Source organism: Poromitra crassiceps, assembly GCF_964638095.1.
Source record: "Poromitra crassiceps genome assembly, chromosome: 6".
Classification (NCBI taxonomy): domain Eukaryota; kingdom Metazoa; phylum Chordata; class Actinopteri; order Beryciformes; family Melamphaidae; genus Poromitra; species Poromitra crassiceps.
The window spans coordinates 1,376,809-1,394,172 of record NC_139627.1 but is presented as its reverse complement, the minus strand read 5'-3'; the positions used below and the strand labels follow the sequence as shown (position 1 = coordinate 1,394,172).

At 44.5% G+C, this 17,364-nt stretch overlaps 1 protein-coding gene across 1 annotated transcript; it reads right to left on the bottom strand.

Moving 5' to 3' along the window:
• Nucleotides 1-5,395: 5,395 nt before the first annotated feature.
• Nucleotides 5,396-13,726, bottom strand: LOC310778682 (protein phosphatase 1 regulatory subunit 35-like). The gene is made up of 7 exons (XM_083639174.1): nt 13,565-13,726; nt 12,378-12,555; nt 11,400-11,505; nt 8,639-8,760; nt 8,438-8,528; nt 5,896-6,029; nt 5,396-5,807 (listed from the first exon to the last, which is right to left on the bottom strand). The coding sequence occupies exons 2-7, from the start codon at nt 12,552-12,554 to the stop codon at nt 5,643-5,645; spliced, it is 795 nt and encodes a 264-aa protein (XP_083495300.1). The 5' UTR covers nt 12,555; nt 13,565-13,726; the 3' UTR covers nt 5,396-5,642.
• Nucleotides 13,727-17,364: the final 3,638 nt, after the last annotated feature.

Sequence of the window (17,364 nt, the reverse complement as noted above, 5' to 3'; positions counted from 1 at the left end):
TCATTTTAGGCTACTACAATAATATTCTGACAGCTATTGTAGCTTAGCACAGTTTCTTTAAACAATTTGCACATTACAACTTTTCTGAAATGACTTTCTCAAACTGAGACCAGATTAACCAACAGCATGTAGTACAGATAACTGTTGAGACCGGTTGCCTCAACAGCACAGATAACAGACCATCCAAATAGTCTCACCTAAGGAGGAAAACCAAGCTTTGTTAGCGCAAGATGTCTCTCATCATCGATGCCTCGTCATCGTTGATCTTCAGAATTTAAATATCCATACGAGTCGTTGATTTCAGTGGTTGCCACGTCTGTTGAGGAGATACAGATCAGCCCTCCTGTCCCTGCATTCACTAGCCAACAGCACCACCACCACCTAGCTGCACTTAATCCTGCTGGTGATCCCTGGCTATTCCCACTGCGCTGTGACATCATAATCTGCAGCCTGGAGATTCCACTGCGCTGTGACATCATAATCTGCAGCCTGGAGATTCCACTGCGCTGTGACATCATAAAGCCAAATGCAAGGATGCTTGCAGACTGGAGAGCTGCCAATGTTAAGCGCTCCTCCTCAGCTATCAAATCATCTCACATCCTGGTCCAGTTATTCCATACTGTACACACTGTACAGTGTGTACACACTGTACAGTGTGTACACACTGTACAGTGTACAGTATGTATCGCATGTACACGCATCACTCAACTATGAGGGGTGGAAGTAACAAAGATTGAATGATAGAAATCGATGTGATAAATGATATAACAAGCTAAAATTTGCAATAGCTGCGACCACATATGCAAGTTTCCAAAAAGCAGGCAGAGGCAACCCACCCTCCCTACTCTACCTCTGCCACCCTGCATTTTGAAACTCCCTACCGCCCCACATACACCTTCACACAACCTCCATGCCAGATTTCAGCCTCGTAGGGCAAAAACTGTACCCGCTACCGGGTGGTGGTGAACTTTTTGTGGACGACCGACCGACCAACCCAGTGACTAATAGAGCTGCTGGTCGCAGCTAAAAATCTGTGATGAAAATGCGTGTGAATTGAAAACAAGAGTAATGAAAATGTGTGTGAATTGAAAACTGAGTGATAAACCTGCAAGTGATTTGATCAAAAATAGTGGCGATTTGATAAAACAGCCATTTTCATCATTTATCACATAATGGAAGAATGTCATTTATCATTGACGGTGAGCCCCAGAAGCATTCAGCAATACACAGGACAAGATGTTACTCTGGTGCCAAAATCCAAGGTCAAACACATAGAAGCCCAATCCAGATGAAAACATGCAAACGAGTGATATATATAAGCACCATCAGATGCAACACAGGAGACAGGCTACACCGTCATAGATCTACAGTCATTCCTCTAAAGGACAAAATCAGCAGTAAACGTAAAATGTGTTAGAGCAGCACTGCATGTTTAGGGCAGCACTGCAGCGCTGCATGTTTAGGGCAGTGCTGCATGTTTAGGGCAGTGCTGCTCTAACACGCAGTTTTATTTAGCGAATGCAAGGTCCTTAAGCCAAGCAGTTGCCTCCTGATCTGCTGTGTGGAGGGTGACTAGTCCTCCTTCAAGTCTTTGTAGAGGGCAAGCTTCGATGATGTGTTGCATTGTCTGCTGCTCTCCACAAGCACACAGTGGGCTTGGGCTGCTGCCCCACTTGTGAAGGCTGGCCAAGCAGGGGCCATGTCCAGTCCTGAATGCTAGTTTACTTGCATCAGAACCCCATTGTCAAATTTTGATTGTTGCTTCCCCCTACTGGCTGCATGTAAGAAGTTTGTTTTAATGTCATTATGTCAAACAGACTTCCATTCGGAGATACGATGTAGTTTCAAATAAGGTAAGTTTTACAAAAAAAACATGAAACTGCCCATTTTCGACTTCCAGCTAGTTTTCACAAAAAACACAAATGAGCTTCATTCTATGGAATCAAATAAGGGCCAAGCTTCAAATCATTAGTTTGCACCGGAAAATCCGCGTTCCCAGGTCATATGACCATGTTTCCATGATGATAACTGCAGGGTATATTTCATGTAAATCTCCATGTAATTGGTTGCTGTGCTGTGCTGTGTGATGTGCTGGGCAAATAGGGGGGGGGGGGGCAAACACAATAGAAACTACAAATTTGATGTCTTGAGTCGAACTGAGAGGTGTAAGATCAGAAAAATAATTATTTTTGGGGAAAGTGGCTGGGAGTCGATTTTTTTTGTTTGTTTTTTTGCAAAATTAACATTGAAGTCAATGGGAAAACTATGCAATGGATTTTGAAGCCTTGTAACTCAACCAAATGTTCAATCAACCCCAAGGTTAGATATTAAGGTCAAATTTCAAGGTATTTGGTACAGGATGCCCGCTGAAAAAAATGAAATACATTAATTTTGTAAGAATTTCCTGGAGGTCTCAAAAAGGCGGTTTTAATGGGAGTCAATGACCGTGCAGCCGGTCCTTAGTGGACAATTAAGGATTATTTGAGTTTCTGGGTGCCAGGACGATGTTTTTCTAGTTCTGGCAACGTGAATTACCATAATAAACCATAAAAAAAACCTGTGCTTAATCTCACACCTTTCGCTCCAGGATTTTCCAAATTAAATTTACGCGATTATTGCTTCGAACCGGCTAGCCGGACCAGTAGGGTATAAGGGTTAAGCACCAATTCAAAACTGGACTAATTAAGCTATCCACTTGTATTTCAAAGAACCTTTTTGGTTCAGTTTACTTCCATAGATTAATAAGCCTATAGCTGTGAGGTAGAAATGTATCTTGCTGCTTCAAGCCTTTAACATCAAATGTCCTTTGAAAAGTCCCTGAGCTGAAGGAATCTATAGAATGATCCATCTTAATATTGAAGAGAGCTTTGATGCTTTTGAGCTTTGCTGCTGTGAAAAATAGGTTTAAAAAGAGGGAGAGGGGAATTGAATCATCTTTTTTTAACATCTCTAATTATGTGTTTATTTTATTTTAGTGTTATATCATATTTAAATGTGACCATCCTTTGCTGTCTATCTAACAAAAACAAATGATACAGTACATCCAAGGGATTCTAGGGCTCCAAATATATCATCATGAAAAATGCCTATAATATTTATTTAATATTCATAGGACGTTATAATGTGGCACTTGGTACAGTGAGTTGAAAGTGTCATTTGTGGGACTTTTATCCTCTATAGCAGGGGTTTTCAAAGTCTGAGACTGTGGGCCTCCCCTCAGACAAAGCCCCCCCCCCCCCCCCCCCCCCCCACACACACACACACATTACTTGCTTACCGTAGTTTCGCTAGATTCCTGGATACCAATGGGATCGTGAATGTTATTTGATCCAATAGAAACTCAACAATTGAGACATGATAGCCTGATATTGCTGTTTGACATTACAGACTATAAAAAAAACGTCTGTCTGAAGCCATTTACTTGTTTCTGACACTGGGAAGAGTGGGAAAAACTGTAAAATTCCCAAATCTCTGAACTATCTTTAACCAAATCACACATGGCTATGTGATCTCTATTTGATATCTATATGTTTTTCACTTCCATCCACTGAGCCTCCCCTGAAACTGCTTGGAGCTCCCCTGGGGAGTCCCGCCTCCAACTTTGAAAACCTCTAATATATGGTATAATAATTATAATATTCCAATAGGAATTTATGGAGTATCTGGGTAGCCTCAATTGTTTTTTAGTGACCATCTTGTATTTGTATTCTTATGGACTTACAGTATAGCTTACTCGTGAGTTTATAGTGACCTTCGTATCTATGTATCATTAGGCTATATACCTACTCCTATAATATTCCTGTAGGCTTTGGTGTGTGTGTGTGTGTGTGTGTGTGTAATCAATGAGTTTATGGTTACCTTAATGAAGTCATACTTTGTTTTGTTTTTATTTATTTTTATCCCCGTCTGCCAATTACTATTTCTGACTTTGTCTGACATAGTCACTTTATGGTGACCTCATTCATATTTTGTGGTATTTGATCATATATGGTATTATATAATTCTTCTATAATATCCCCATATAGTAACTTAGTGAGTCTGAGCAAGTTCATATGGAATTTTCCTATCACCTGTGGTATCACAATAATATCCCTATACACAGGGACTTTGCTGTGATATATTTGTATCATCAAATCGTATTGCAGGACCACTGTAAGCTAAGCTAGCTGTTTCAGGCTATAGACCAGACCACTGTAAGCTAGCTGTTTCAGGACCACTGTAAGCTAGCTGTTTCAGGCTATAGACCAGCAGAAGCAGGACCACTGTAAGCTAGCTGTTTCAGGCTATAGACCAGCAGGACCACTGTAAGCTAGCTGTTTCAGGCTATAGACCAGCAGGACCACTGTAAGCTAGCTGTTTCAGGCTATAGACCAGCAGGACCACTGTAAGCTAGCTGTTTCAGGCTATAGACCAGCAGGACCACTGTAAGCTAGCTGTTTCAGGCTATAGACCACTGTAAGCTAGCTGTTTCAGGCTATAGACCACTGTAAGCTAGCTGTTTCAGGCTATAGACCAGCAGGACCACTGTAAGCTAGCTGTTTCAGGCTATAGACCAGCAGGACCACTGTAAGCTAGCTGTTTCAGGCTATAGACCAGCAGGACCACTGTAAGCTAGCTGTTTCAGGCTATAGACCAGCAGGACCACTGTAAGCTAGCTGTTTCAGGCTATAGACCAGCAGGACCACTGTAAGCTAGCTGTTTCAGGCTATAGACCAGCAGAAGCAGAGCCACTGTAAGCTAGCTGTTTCAGGCTATAGACCAGCAGAAGCAGAGCCATACGTCTAACCGCTGTGGCACCTCTCTTGGAAGTTGGCACAGGTCAAATGTAACTTAATTCAAACCAAACAAACATACAGGAACATTCAGGACCAATTATTAATATAGCCATGGGAGTTTGGTGATCTGTTGAACACATAAAAATCTTGTCTCAGCCTATAGTATATGATTAATAATTAATAATTTATTCACTAGAACTATAAATTATATTTATTATGCAAGGTATGAATGTATTTGTATAGATATAGATATATATTTGTATATATGTGTGTGTATGAACATATATGGTTTATTGAGAATGTAAATAGTATAACTAATCTAATAATAGTTATTCAGTTTAATAACTATTATTATTAGACTATGTGTCTTGTCACTGTGGATTCTAGTCTAATAGTTATTAGACTCTGTGTCTTGTTACTGTGGATTCTAATCATCAGGGACTGCAGAGGGAAATTAACTTGTAGCTAAATCTGCTGCAAAGGATATTTTTTTTAGAACCTCTTTACACTAATTCCCACCTCAGAAATGACCATCATAGGTTGAGAACCACTGAACTAGATCACATACCCCCCCGCACACACCCACACACACAGAACAACACATTGAATAGTGGTTCCACAAGACTTTATTGACTTTTTACTGCAACATGAAATGAATATTGGATTTGAAAAGAAAAAAACTGATTTTTTAAATTAAATCAAATCTGATAAAACAATGTGATTCAGGCTCTCCTCCTATTAGATTAATTGATTAGTCAATAACATCACACGGTCTCACCAATAAAATCACAGCATCAACAGCCAATCAGAGCGCTCATATTCATAGCAGCTGTGTGTGATATGTATATGTTTTGTGTTGTGTTCGTGTCACGCCTGCCAGCGTGTTTGTCGTGTGTAAAGGTCGAAGGTTGCGAGGGCGGGGCGAGGGGAGGGGCTTGCCTTGCTGTGGGTTGGCTCCTCCCCCTGTGGGAGTGGCTTCTGTCTCTGGAGGTCAGAGGTCAAGAAGAGGAGCAGAGATGGAGCATCCGCCACCTACACACACATGTGGATTATTGATGGTGTTTATCAGTCACTAATAAGACTAATACTCCTTGAAACCTACTTGAAAACATGCTAGTACCTTGTTGTCATGGTTACGGGGGGGTGGGGCCAGCAGCAGCCTATCCTGCAGCGCCTGGCTGATCAGCTGATCATCTTCCACACTCACACTGACCAATGAGCTGTAGAGGAGCTGAGAGCGAGAGACATTCACTCCTACAGAGAGGGAGAGAGTAAGGCCCAATTCCAATCCGCCCCCTTACTGCCTCAAGCCCTTAGAGGCGCGTTCACGTGAAGGGAGTGAGGGTTTAGGGATGTCCCACAGTGAAATCGCAAAGTGAATGAGGGCTCGGAGTGAGCCCTTTCTGCCCCCTTACCGTAAGGGAGCAGCTGTGGCCACTTACGGAAAGGGAATTGCCCACAATGCATAGCGTTGTGATGTATAAAACGGGGAAAGGCTGCAAATATCTGTCAAAAAAATAAAACAACACGCGCGAAACGAACGCGGTGTTTGCGAGTGCGCTGGAATGCCTTAATTGACAATGAAACATTACATTAATAGGGATTTCAGATTAGACAAAAATATTATATCAGAGGAATGCAAGTAGTTATTTTACACAATCCTAGAATAATCATCGATCATTTCTATTAGGTCTACAATTGCAATCCACAACTTTTTTGATGAATGAGAAATAGTTTTACCGAATCTGTATTGTACAGTATTGACATTGTGTATAATGTTGGGTGACATGTCATTATTATGCTTATTTTAATTATAATTACACATGTTGCAGATTGCAGATTTTGCAGTAGGCTACATTTATTTTTAAATGACCTGTTGTCCACTCGGAGCGAGCCTGGATGAGAACAGACTCATCAGGGAGTCTATTCCTCAAAGCGTCTTGACAATAAACAATATATAGCGAACTCCAAACGTGCCAGAGTCAACATCATCTTGTCAAGTGCAAAGGGCTCTGCTGTCCCAATCCTCCTATTTATCCAATGTGGATCCCTTCCACACTTGATGACTCAACCACTTTCAGATGGCGGCCATTAGAGGGACTGAGGGTTCAGGGCTTGAGTGTTTAGGGGGCGGATTGGAATTGGGCCTAAATCAGTGGCCCAATCCCAAACCAGCCCCTATCCCCTAACCCTATCCACTACCCCTCCGTTTGCGCGTTCACGCGGAGGTCCGCCATATTAAGGGCCGTCCCAAACCAATTCCTACTGAGTGGAGGCGGCTTGTCAAACCCTTAAACAGCGAGTCTGCACTGGTGCAGGCTCGCCGACGGTTGCTGCAGAAACTACGTCCGGAGGAAACATCATTCAAGTGTAAGTTAGTTCCGTCTACTTCTTCCAAGTATTTTAGATCAAACACGTACCTTTATTTCCCTCACAGTGACTTTACATCTCAAACTAAATCATGGAATATGTCGAGTTATTAGTCCACAATTGAGAGGGTATAGGTTACTGTATTCAAGACAAAGTGATTAAATGACAGCTAAGCATAGACCTATTATAAACACCAGGGCAGAGGAGCTGTGGGGGGGAGAGGGGACCAGGGCAGAGGAGCAGTGGGGGGAGAGGGGACCAGGGCAGAGGAGCTGTGGGGGGGAGAGGGGACCAGGGCAGAGGAGCAGTGGGGGGAGAGGGGACCAGGGCAGAGGAGGAGAGGGGACCAGGGCAGAGGAGCAGTGGGGGGAGAGGGGACCAGGGCAGAGGAGCAGTGGGGGGAGAGGGGACCAGGGCAGAGGAGCTGTGGGGGGAGAGGGGACCAGGGCAGAGGAGCTGTGGGGGGGAGAGGGGACCAGGGCAGAGGAGCAGTGGGGGGAGAGGGGACCAGGGCAGAGGAGCTGTGGGGGGGAGAGGGGACCAGGGCAGAGGAGCAGTGGGGGGGGAGGGGACCAGGGCAGAGGAGCAGTGGGGGGAGAGGGGACCAGGGCAGAGGAGCTGTGGGGGGGAGAGGGGACCAGGGCAGAGGAGCAGTGGGGGGGGAGGGGACCAGGGCAGAGGAGCTGTGGGGGGAGAGGGGACCAGGGCAGAGGAGCTGTGGGGGGGGAGAGGGGACCAGGGCAGAGGAGCTGTGGGGGGGAGAGGGGACCAGGGCAGAGGAGCTGTGGGGGGGAGAGGGGACCAGGGCAGAGGAGCTGTGGGGGGAGAGGGGACCAGGGCAGAGGAGCAGTGGGGGGAGAGGGGACCAGGGCAGAGAGGGGAGAGAGGGGACCAGGGCAGAGGAGCTGGCACAAGTCTATTGTCTCTCCTCTCCCCTGTCTGCTGCAGGGGAGCTTTATTTTATTGTATAAAATAAAATAAAGTGCTTCTGATTCTGAGTCGAGTAAGGCAGGTAAGAGTAGAGCCGTACTGTGCTGTTATATGTGGTGGAAATGAGCCATTACAAGCCCAACACGTTAACTACCAGACCAAAGGGACAATCCCTTTGGCCAAGGACCAACATGCTTGCTTTATACCTTTTTACATAGCCTAGAGACTCAGACTCGAACACTGGGGACTTGACTCGACTAGGTCTCAAGATATAGTGACTTGACTACGACACTGGTATGATGTGTGTGTTGTGTTAGTGTGTGTGTGTGTGTGTGTTGTGTTAGTGTGTGTTATTTTGTTACCCTCAGTGGCCTTGGTGTTGATCAGGGTCTTGGTCCTCTCTGAGTTTCGCAGAGTCTCCTGAACAGCCTTCTGGGAGTTAAACTCTGCCCCCTGTTGGACAGAAGGCGTGTATGACAACACCGAGTCAGAATGAGCTGACTGTAACTGTGTTGTCATGGCGACCGACCGCGGAGTCATAATGAGCTGCGACTGTAACCGACCTGTAATGACTGAAGCTCCGCCTTCAGGGCCAGTGAGGTGTTTAGCTCCGCTCCCTCCAGACATCCTGGCTCCTCATTGGCTACTGCAACCGGAGGCCCCGCCGTCTGGCCCGGCACTCGGCCTATCAGAGGAAAGGAATTAGATCATTGACATAATAGTCAGAGGAAACAGTTTCACCTGATCTAATCAAGTTCGATAGAATTCTAATTTAGGGGCGTGGCACAACAACCGTCGGGTCAGAATTTAGCTATAGCTCATTTGCATCTGCGGTCCCTGGGCAATAATAATAAAACTTCAGCTGCTTATTGGCCGTCTTCGTCTTCCTGTACTACAGAGCGTCATCGCCACAGCCGTTACCCGAGAACGCACAACTTATATGTAACGTTACGAGTTTACACATTTGACCCTATTCACTGGAAATTGGGGACACCATCTTGGATTTGTCAATAAATAATTAACTGGTGATAATTTCACTGAGCCAGTTGTATTTCCTGAGCCTTAAAACCTAGAGGGAGACACCAAAACCACCTTTCCAGGTTGAATAGTAATTGAGATTTGACCTGTATTTAGCCTTCAAAGTCTGAGGCTGTGGGCCTCCCCTCAGACAAAGCCCCCCAACCCCAGTTTACTTGCTTCTACTTCCTTTCGCTAAATTCCTGGATGCCAACGGGATCAATTATTGCAATTATTTGATCTCAACAACTGAGACAAAAACACGTTTTTAGCAAGAAAATCAATCAGTTTCTTCATTCAAACACTTTGAAAACATTAGTAGAGGCCTTAGTGCAGTGTCACTATGATGATGCTTGCTCTTCCTGGTACAGTGGCTCTCCTAAACATATAAAGCACAGACTACAGACACCTAAACATATAAAGCACAGACTACAGACACCTAAACATATAAAGCACAGACTACAGACACCTAAACATATAAAGCACAGACTACAGACATCACAAAATAAGCTGGTCAGGACTGTGCTCATGTACTCATCTCAGCTCTGAACTGGCTCCTGTGGGTAAGAGAGTGGCTCAGATTAAGTTGGGACTGACCTTTAAAATAAGGAAGGCTACAGTCCCTTATCATCTGGTCAATTATTTTAGCTGGGTGTGTGAGACATAATTATTCCACAAGAGGGAGCCGGACAGATATGACCCTAACCCTAACCCAAAATTAATTGTTATATACAGCAGGAGCTCTGTGGAACCAGTTAAATGCCAACAAAACAAAATGGCTGCTATTTCCTAGAACTATCAATGAAAATCTGAGTATCCGCACAGTGCAGGACGAGCCAATTGATTGTGTTTCTTCATACAAATATCTTGGTATTTGGTTGGACGCGAAACTTTCCTTTCGCGTTCACATTGACCATTTAACGAAGAAATTGAGGAGGAAAATTGGTTTTCTATACAGAAACAGATCTTGTTTTTCTCTTTGTACTAGAAGAGCAATTGTACAGTCTCTATTAGTGTCTGTCCTGGATTATGGGGATGTTGTGTATACGCATGCCCCACCTACCATCCTGAAATCCCTTGACGCCGTCTATCATAGCGCTCTGCGCTTTATAACAGGTGACAGTTATTTAACATTCTAAAACGGCTCTCTCAAATCAAGCAATCTGATTGGTTCACAGCCATTGTATAAATCCAATAACCCACTCCAATAACCCATGGCCATGGGTTATTGGTTGCCATGGCAACTCTCTTACTAAAAGCCTTTGGTTACCTCAAAAAAAACAAATGGCGGAGACAGCTGTCAGATCCTTGTGAATCGATCTTCGCTTATAACTTTTTAATACTTCGCAGAAAATTATGTTTTGTACAAGAATAAATGCGGGCTAATGTCTTCTTTGCAAAAAAAAGGCTGTTAACCCCGCATTTAACCCCGTAACGTTAGTTGGTGTCGGGCTTTGCAGAAAGCACTCAGCTTCTCAGCAAGCGCTGAGAATGCAGCGCTGCGCTCGAGCTGCCTGTCGGCTTTCCAGAAAGCTCTCAGCTTCTCAGCAAGCGCCAGGATTGGCCAATGTCAACTTCAGTCTCCAGAACGATCCAATCAAATCACCCGCACGTTCTTGCGGTCCCGCCTTACAGTAGTGTTTCAACTGACTCTATCAGAATACCATGCCAGTCGGACTTATAGTATTATTATTATTATATTATTATACTTGGAAACCGTTTTATAAAAGCAATATAGCACTCGAGCTGCGTGGTGTTGTGGCATATATCCCACTGATAAGCTGTTATCCCACTCGGCCGATAACAGCTTATCAGCGGGATATATTCGCCACAACACACTTGCTCTCATGCTATATTGCTTAATTGTATTTTGTATGATAAGGTGAACTGGCCCTCCCTGTCATCTAGAAGCAACATTGCCTCTTGTTTATTTACAAAGCTCTGATTGGACAGCTTCCTTTGTACTTGTCTTCACTTCTCACCCATGTTAACATAAGCTATCAGACACGTTCTCACATTAGACTGAGATCTGAGCAAGGTAACACTGCATTTTCTTTTCATGCACCAGACGGATGGAATCGGCTCCAGGACACTTTAAAACTGGAGAACTCCTGGAAAGCAGTAAAGCACTGTACTGTATGTGAAGAGTGCACTTGTTTTACCTAAACTGTTTTATCATCTTGTCTGTACATTTCTGTATGTGTTCTTTGTAACAGGGCACTCTTGTAAATGAGAGTTCGCTCTCAAGGACCTTTCCCTGTATAAATAAAAGGTAAAATACAAAATACAAAATAAAGCGTTGGTTACCATGGCGATGTCCTGTCCTCCTCTGCTTCCTGGCAGGCTGTTGTTGGGGCACGTTGCGAAGCGTGTTGCTAGGCTCTATGATACCCACTGGCTCTTCAAAACGCACCTACAGGGAGCAAGAGAGACCAAAATGACACACACACGTCTCACACACACACACACACACACACACACACAGGGTGGGGGGATCGATACAGCATACTATTGTGATATTTTGTGTGGCAATATATCGTATCGCACGAATGCCAAATATCGCAATATTTTATTATATAAATTGTCAGATGCAACATTTCTGACTTGTTCACAATCCCATTGTGCTGCAATAAAATATATATATTGCAATACTCAATATATCAATACCAGGGTTTTTCCTGCACAGAGAATTCAGAGGCAACGACATCTGTCAAATTTAGTGCCACTACATTTTTGAAAAACACTATTTTCTAACAAGCGTTGCACTCGGTGGATTTCTGTCATTTGTAATTGTGGCATTACGCCGATGTGTTTACAATTTAATGTTAAATATTCTTTAATCAAGTTATTTGTTGAAAAAAGCAGCCTTCTGAGTACCTTTGCATGGTCAAATCGGTGCACAATCAACATGGAAAACAGTGATTTTCCCCCCCAATAAAATCGGTATCGGTCTAAAAAATCCCATATCGGTCGGGCTCTAGTTCTAGCCTAGGTAAACCCAGCCCCCACGTGACCTGCTCTCTCAGTTCCCAGTCACTAGTGACTGAGAACAGGCCTGAGAGCAGGTCACGTGGGGGATGGGTTTACCCAGGCTACTCTAGTTCCACCTCCGTCCTCATTTTGAGCCAGAAAAAACCCTGAATACCCAATATATCACAATACTAGCATATCGCAATACTATCGTATCGTGACATGTGGTGATTCCCACCCTATCACACACACACACACACACACACACACACACACACACACACACACACACACACACACACACACACACACAACCTGTCTGTGCGTCTTTCCCTCGATGTGTTGGTGTGGGCGGGGCTTAGGGTGTGTGGAGTAGGTCTTGGGGGCTGGGCTAAGGGCGAGGGACAGGTCAAGCTCCGGACAGAGAGGGAGAGAGGAGGAGGAGAGGGGGAGGGGAGCAGGGTGGGGGGAGGGGGAGGGGGAGGCACTCATCCTGAGGAGACAGACAGACAGGCAAGTAGACAGACAGGCAGGTAGACAGACAGACACGCAGACAGACAGAAGACAGACAGACAGGCAGAAGACAGACAGACAGGCAGAAGACAGACAGACAGACAGAAGACAGACAAAGTGACACAGTCAGTTATCAAACTCTTTGACCAACAAGTGAGAGTACAGACCTCCACCAAGGCCAACACTCCAGTCTGCTATGATATGATGAGGAAGTGTACTGAAATAATCTTTTGACATTATCTAAAAAGAAAACTGTCCAAATCCCTGTAAAACCCCGCAAAACTATTTCTATCTGATGAAAGTTCCTCCGTTCGACCCGCGCGCGCTCTACTTTTGATCAACATTAAAATGATTACCTGTGCTTTGATAAATAAGCTGGTTCAAAATAAAGTGGTTACATTTCACCTTTTTTCTTGTGGTCATAATAAAAAGTATATGGAATTAGAAATTATCAATAATTATCAATATCGACTGATATTAAATATTTTATATCAATACATTGTTTGGCTATACGGCCCAGCCCTAATACAGTCTTTGTGCCCAGGCTTAATACAGCAGCATACAGCCTTTCTCTTGAATCTTGCTTGTAACATTTACATTCCATGAGTACGTGTTTCACAGTTTGTTGTGTTTTGCATGTCGCACACAATCCATCTTCATGTTTTCCAATCTTTGCCAAGTCCCATGCCAGTCCACAGTGCCCCAGTCTCAATCTAGTCATCACAACTGTGTGTCTTCTCTCACTCCCTAAATAACAATGTTCTTTTCTTACACTATTTTGTATATCAAAGTAGTGCCGCCCCTTCTTTTCATTTTCCCACTCTTTCTGCCACACAGCTGTTATCCTTCTTTTGATAATGGATCTACACTCATACGTCCCAATGGGCACTCTCAGATCGACATCTCTCTTCAGGGACCACTACAAGATCCGAGCTAGATCCGAGCTAATGCTAATGCTAATGCTAGCTGTACAGACAGTCAGCTGTTACCTGAGTGTGTTTCCGGACAGAAACCTTCCCCCGGGCCAAGGCGGATACCGTTCCGCTGCTGCTGAGCCCAGAGAGAGAGAGATGATGATGATCCTTCCTCACTAGATTAACATCTCTTTCTGTTTTAGCTTTGTTTGTTTTGCTTAAACTTCCCTCCTCCCTTCACAACGTGACGCACCACAACACGCTCCTCCTGCTCCTCCTCTTCCTCCTCCTCTTCTTCTTCTTCTTCTTCTTCTTCTTCTTCTTCTTCTTCTTCTTCTTCTTCTTCTTCTTCTTCTTCTTCTTCTTCTTCTTCTTCTTCTTCTTCTTCTTCTTCTTCTAGTTTTACGGCGGTTGGCACCCACCTTATTGGTGCATTACCGCCACCTTCTGCTCCGGAGTGTGGAGACAATCGAGTCAGAATCAGAATAACTTGATACAATCAGAATCAGGGGGATGTGAGAGAAAGCTCGTAGGTCAACATTAGGCTAGTAAAGACAATGTCATCTAATCTTACATAGGCTATAAGTACAGGGTACCAGATTTGGCCTAATTGAATTAGTTTAAAGACAAGAAAACAACACAACACAACACTTGCCCTGTAACCTAAGTACAGATTTGGTACCCTGTACAAGTAGGCTACTTACAGGGTCAATTAACATCATACCCTACTAACACTAACCCTAACCCTCTGAAGTCGAATTGATCACTCCCTGTCTGTCTTTACTTTTTTTGTATTGTTATGAAAATTATTTGTATAACTTACAGCTGCATACCTGGAAACTGCCAATCAGATGCAGCATCCCATGCTGGTCACAACACCAGCATACCAGCATCCCATGCTGGTCACAACACCAGCATACGGTGTGACCAGCATATGTGACCACTGACCACTGACATACACCAGTACACTATGCTGGTTTATGCTGGTCACATGCTGGTGTGACCAGCATAAACCAGCATAGACCAGCAAGAAATTCATGCTGGTCTATGCTGGTTTTTTCAGCAGATGCGAGTTGTTTGTGATAATGTTAGATTTAATTATGTTTGTAAACACATGGTTTTATATTTATACCTTCTTTATGGATCACTTAATTTATTGGATTGAATATTGTTTTGTGTATTGATTATACTGCAGAAAACCATGAGTTGAATGGAGAAAATAAATGGACAACTAACTGTCAAGTCTCATGACTCTTTTGAGGCGCTTAAGCGGTCAACTATTCCCACCTACACCAGCATACAGTATGTAGGCTACATTCCAATCCAATCTAATACAAATGAGATTTGTTTATTCCATTCCCGCCCAGGTTTTTTAGCAATTCACACTGAAATCAACCCATGTCCAACGCCCCACCAAGCAGAGTCAGGAAATGCGAGTTAACCAAACACAAAATGGACCTGGGAATAACCTTCGTCTGAAAGGGGAATTAGTCTAGGGCTGCGATTTCTTTTTGCCTGAAAATGCTGAAATTGAACGTGAATCTTGGTATAAACGTTTGTCTATCAGCAGTAGCTTCAGTTTCAGAATCAGTGCGGCGTCAGCTCTGGAGGAGTGGGAGGTTTTGGCATTAAGAGAGGACATTTGTCACACTACAGCATGTAAACAGAGGGAAGGGTGCTGAGGTCAGCAAAACAGGAGAGAGAGCCAAAGGAGAGAGGGGACAAAGACAGAGAGAGGGGGATATCGAGAGAGGGGAGAGAGACAGAGCAAATGAGGAAACAATATAAAGATGTAAACTTTACATCATATAGAATTCTGACTTTAATCTAAAAACTGACTTTATTCTCAGAATCTTGATTTAAAGTTATAATCTAAGATTTTCATCTAAAAATAAATACAAATAAGAGTCACTCACAATGTTGATTGAGGCTATGGTCCATTGATGGAAGCCTTTGCAGTATATAGTGACATTATAATGCAACACTGTTTGGATCTCACCTGCAATTACCACTCATCGCCATAGGTGTCACCCAAGAGAACAAAGCTGAAATCTATCACTTTAAACTCAGAACTGAAGTAAGTAAAAATTCGAAAAAATCGCAAGTGACCCTAATCATCTTCGGTAGTATTAAATTGGGTCTGATGTTGTTTTTTGTTTTGTTTTTAGAAATTTCAGGCGACCATTTGAATTCCAGGCAACCCCACTTAGGGTCACGACCCTAAGGTTGGGAACCACTGATGTAAAGAGAGAAACGGAGGGAAAGAAGAGAGAGAAAACACAAGTGAGAGAGTGAGAGAAAGTGTGTGAGAGAGTGAGAGAAAGTGTGTGAGAGAGTGAGAGAAAGTGTGTGAGAGAGTGAGAGAAAGTGTGTTAGAGAGCAAGAGACAGACAGTAAAACACACCTTTTTAAACTAACTTCATACCAGCCACCGTGAGGTCACCCATTGGTTTGTGGACTCCTGTGTTGAAGCCTTGAGGTTGGCTTTGTCGCCATCTTTTGATTTGGAGGCAGAAGCAGCAGCCAGCATGAGACCTGGGTTTAAAGCAGCTAGCCAGCATGAGACCTGGGTTTAAAGCAGCTAGCCAGCATGAGACCTGGGTTTAAAGCAGCTAGCCAGCATGAGACCTGGGTTTAAAGCAGCTAGCCAGCATGAGACCTGGGTTTAAAGCAGCTAGCCAGCATGAGACCTGGGTTTAAAGCAGCTAGCCAGCATGAGACCTGGGTTTAAAGCAGCTAGCCAGCATGAGACCTGGGTTTAAAGCAGCTAGCCAGCATGAGACCTGGGTTTAAAGCAGCTAGCCAGCATGAGACCTGGGTTTAAAGCAGCTAGCCAGCATGAGACCTGGGTTTAAAGCAGCTAGCCAGCATGAGACCTGGGTTTAAAGCAGCTAGCCAGCATGAGACCTGGGTTTAAAGCAGCTAGCCAGCATGAGACCTGGGTTTAAAGCAGCTAGCCAGCATGAGACCTGGGTTTAAAGCAGCTAGCCAGCATGAGACCTGGGTTTAAAGCAGCTAGCCAGCATGAGACCTGGGTTTAAAGCAGCTAGCCAGCATGAGACCTGGGTTTAAAGCAGCTAGCCAGCATGAGACCTGGGTTTAAAGCAGCTAGCCAGCATGAGACCTGGGTTTAAAGCAGCTAGCCAGCATGAGACCTGGGTTTAAAGCAGCTAGCCAGCATGAGACCTGGGTTTAAAGCAGCTAGCCAGCATGAGACCTGGGTTTGAGGCAGAAGCAGCTAGCCAGCATGAGACCTGGGTTTGAGGCAGAAGCAGCTAGCCAGCATGAGACCTGGGTTTGAGGCAGAAGCAGCTAGCCAGCATGAGACCTGGGTTTGAGGCAGAAGCAGCTAGCCAGCATGAGACCTGGGTTTCCCACAGAGCCTAAGACGCCGAACAGAAGCACAACTGAAGCTTGAGGCAGGCACAAGCTGAACTGACGCCAAACCGTTCACACAGGAAGCCTTCTCTTTTCCTCTCAGCGCCTCCTCGGCGCGCTTTGAACCCGCACACAACTCCCATTAATAGAGACAGTCCGCATGTCTGGGAACGCCCACAAAATGTTAAATGGTTGGCGCGCGAGTGGGGTAAAACCGCCGATATATCTCATGGGCTGACTCACCAAAAGACGGTGCTGCGGCTCTAAACTACATGTTTGGGGGTTCTAGAGCAGCACACAAGACGTCTGCTCAGATGTGCGTTTACTGCGGTGGTTAAATCCCCGATCGTGTCTGCCTGGGCTGGGCTATCAGCTAAATTCTAACTTTGCTGAATGGATAGAACAGGGGAATTTACCCCACCCTGACCCCGCCCCAGCAAGGCTGAGCCAGCTAACCCAGCGTCTATTGTGGGCGTTCCTAGAGCCTGTATGGGCGT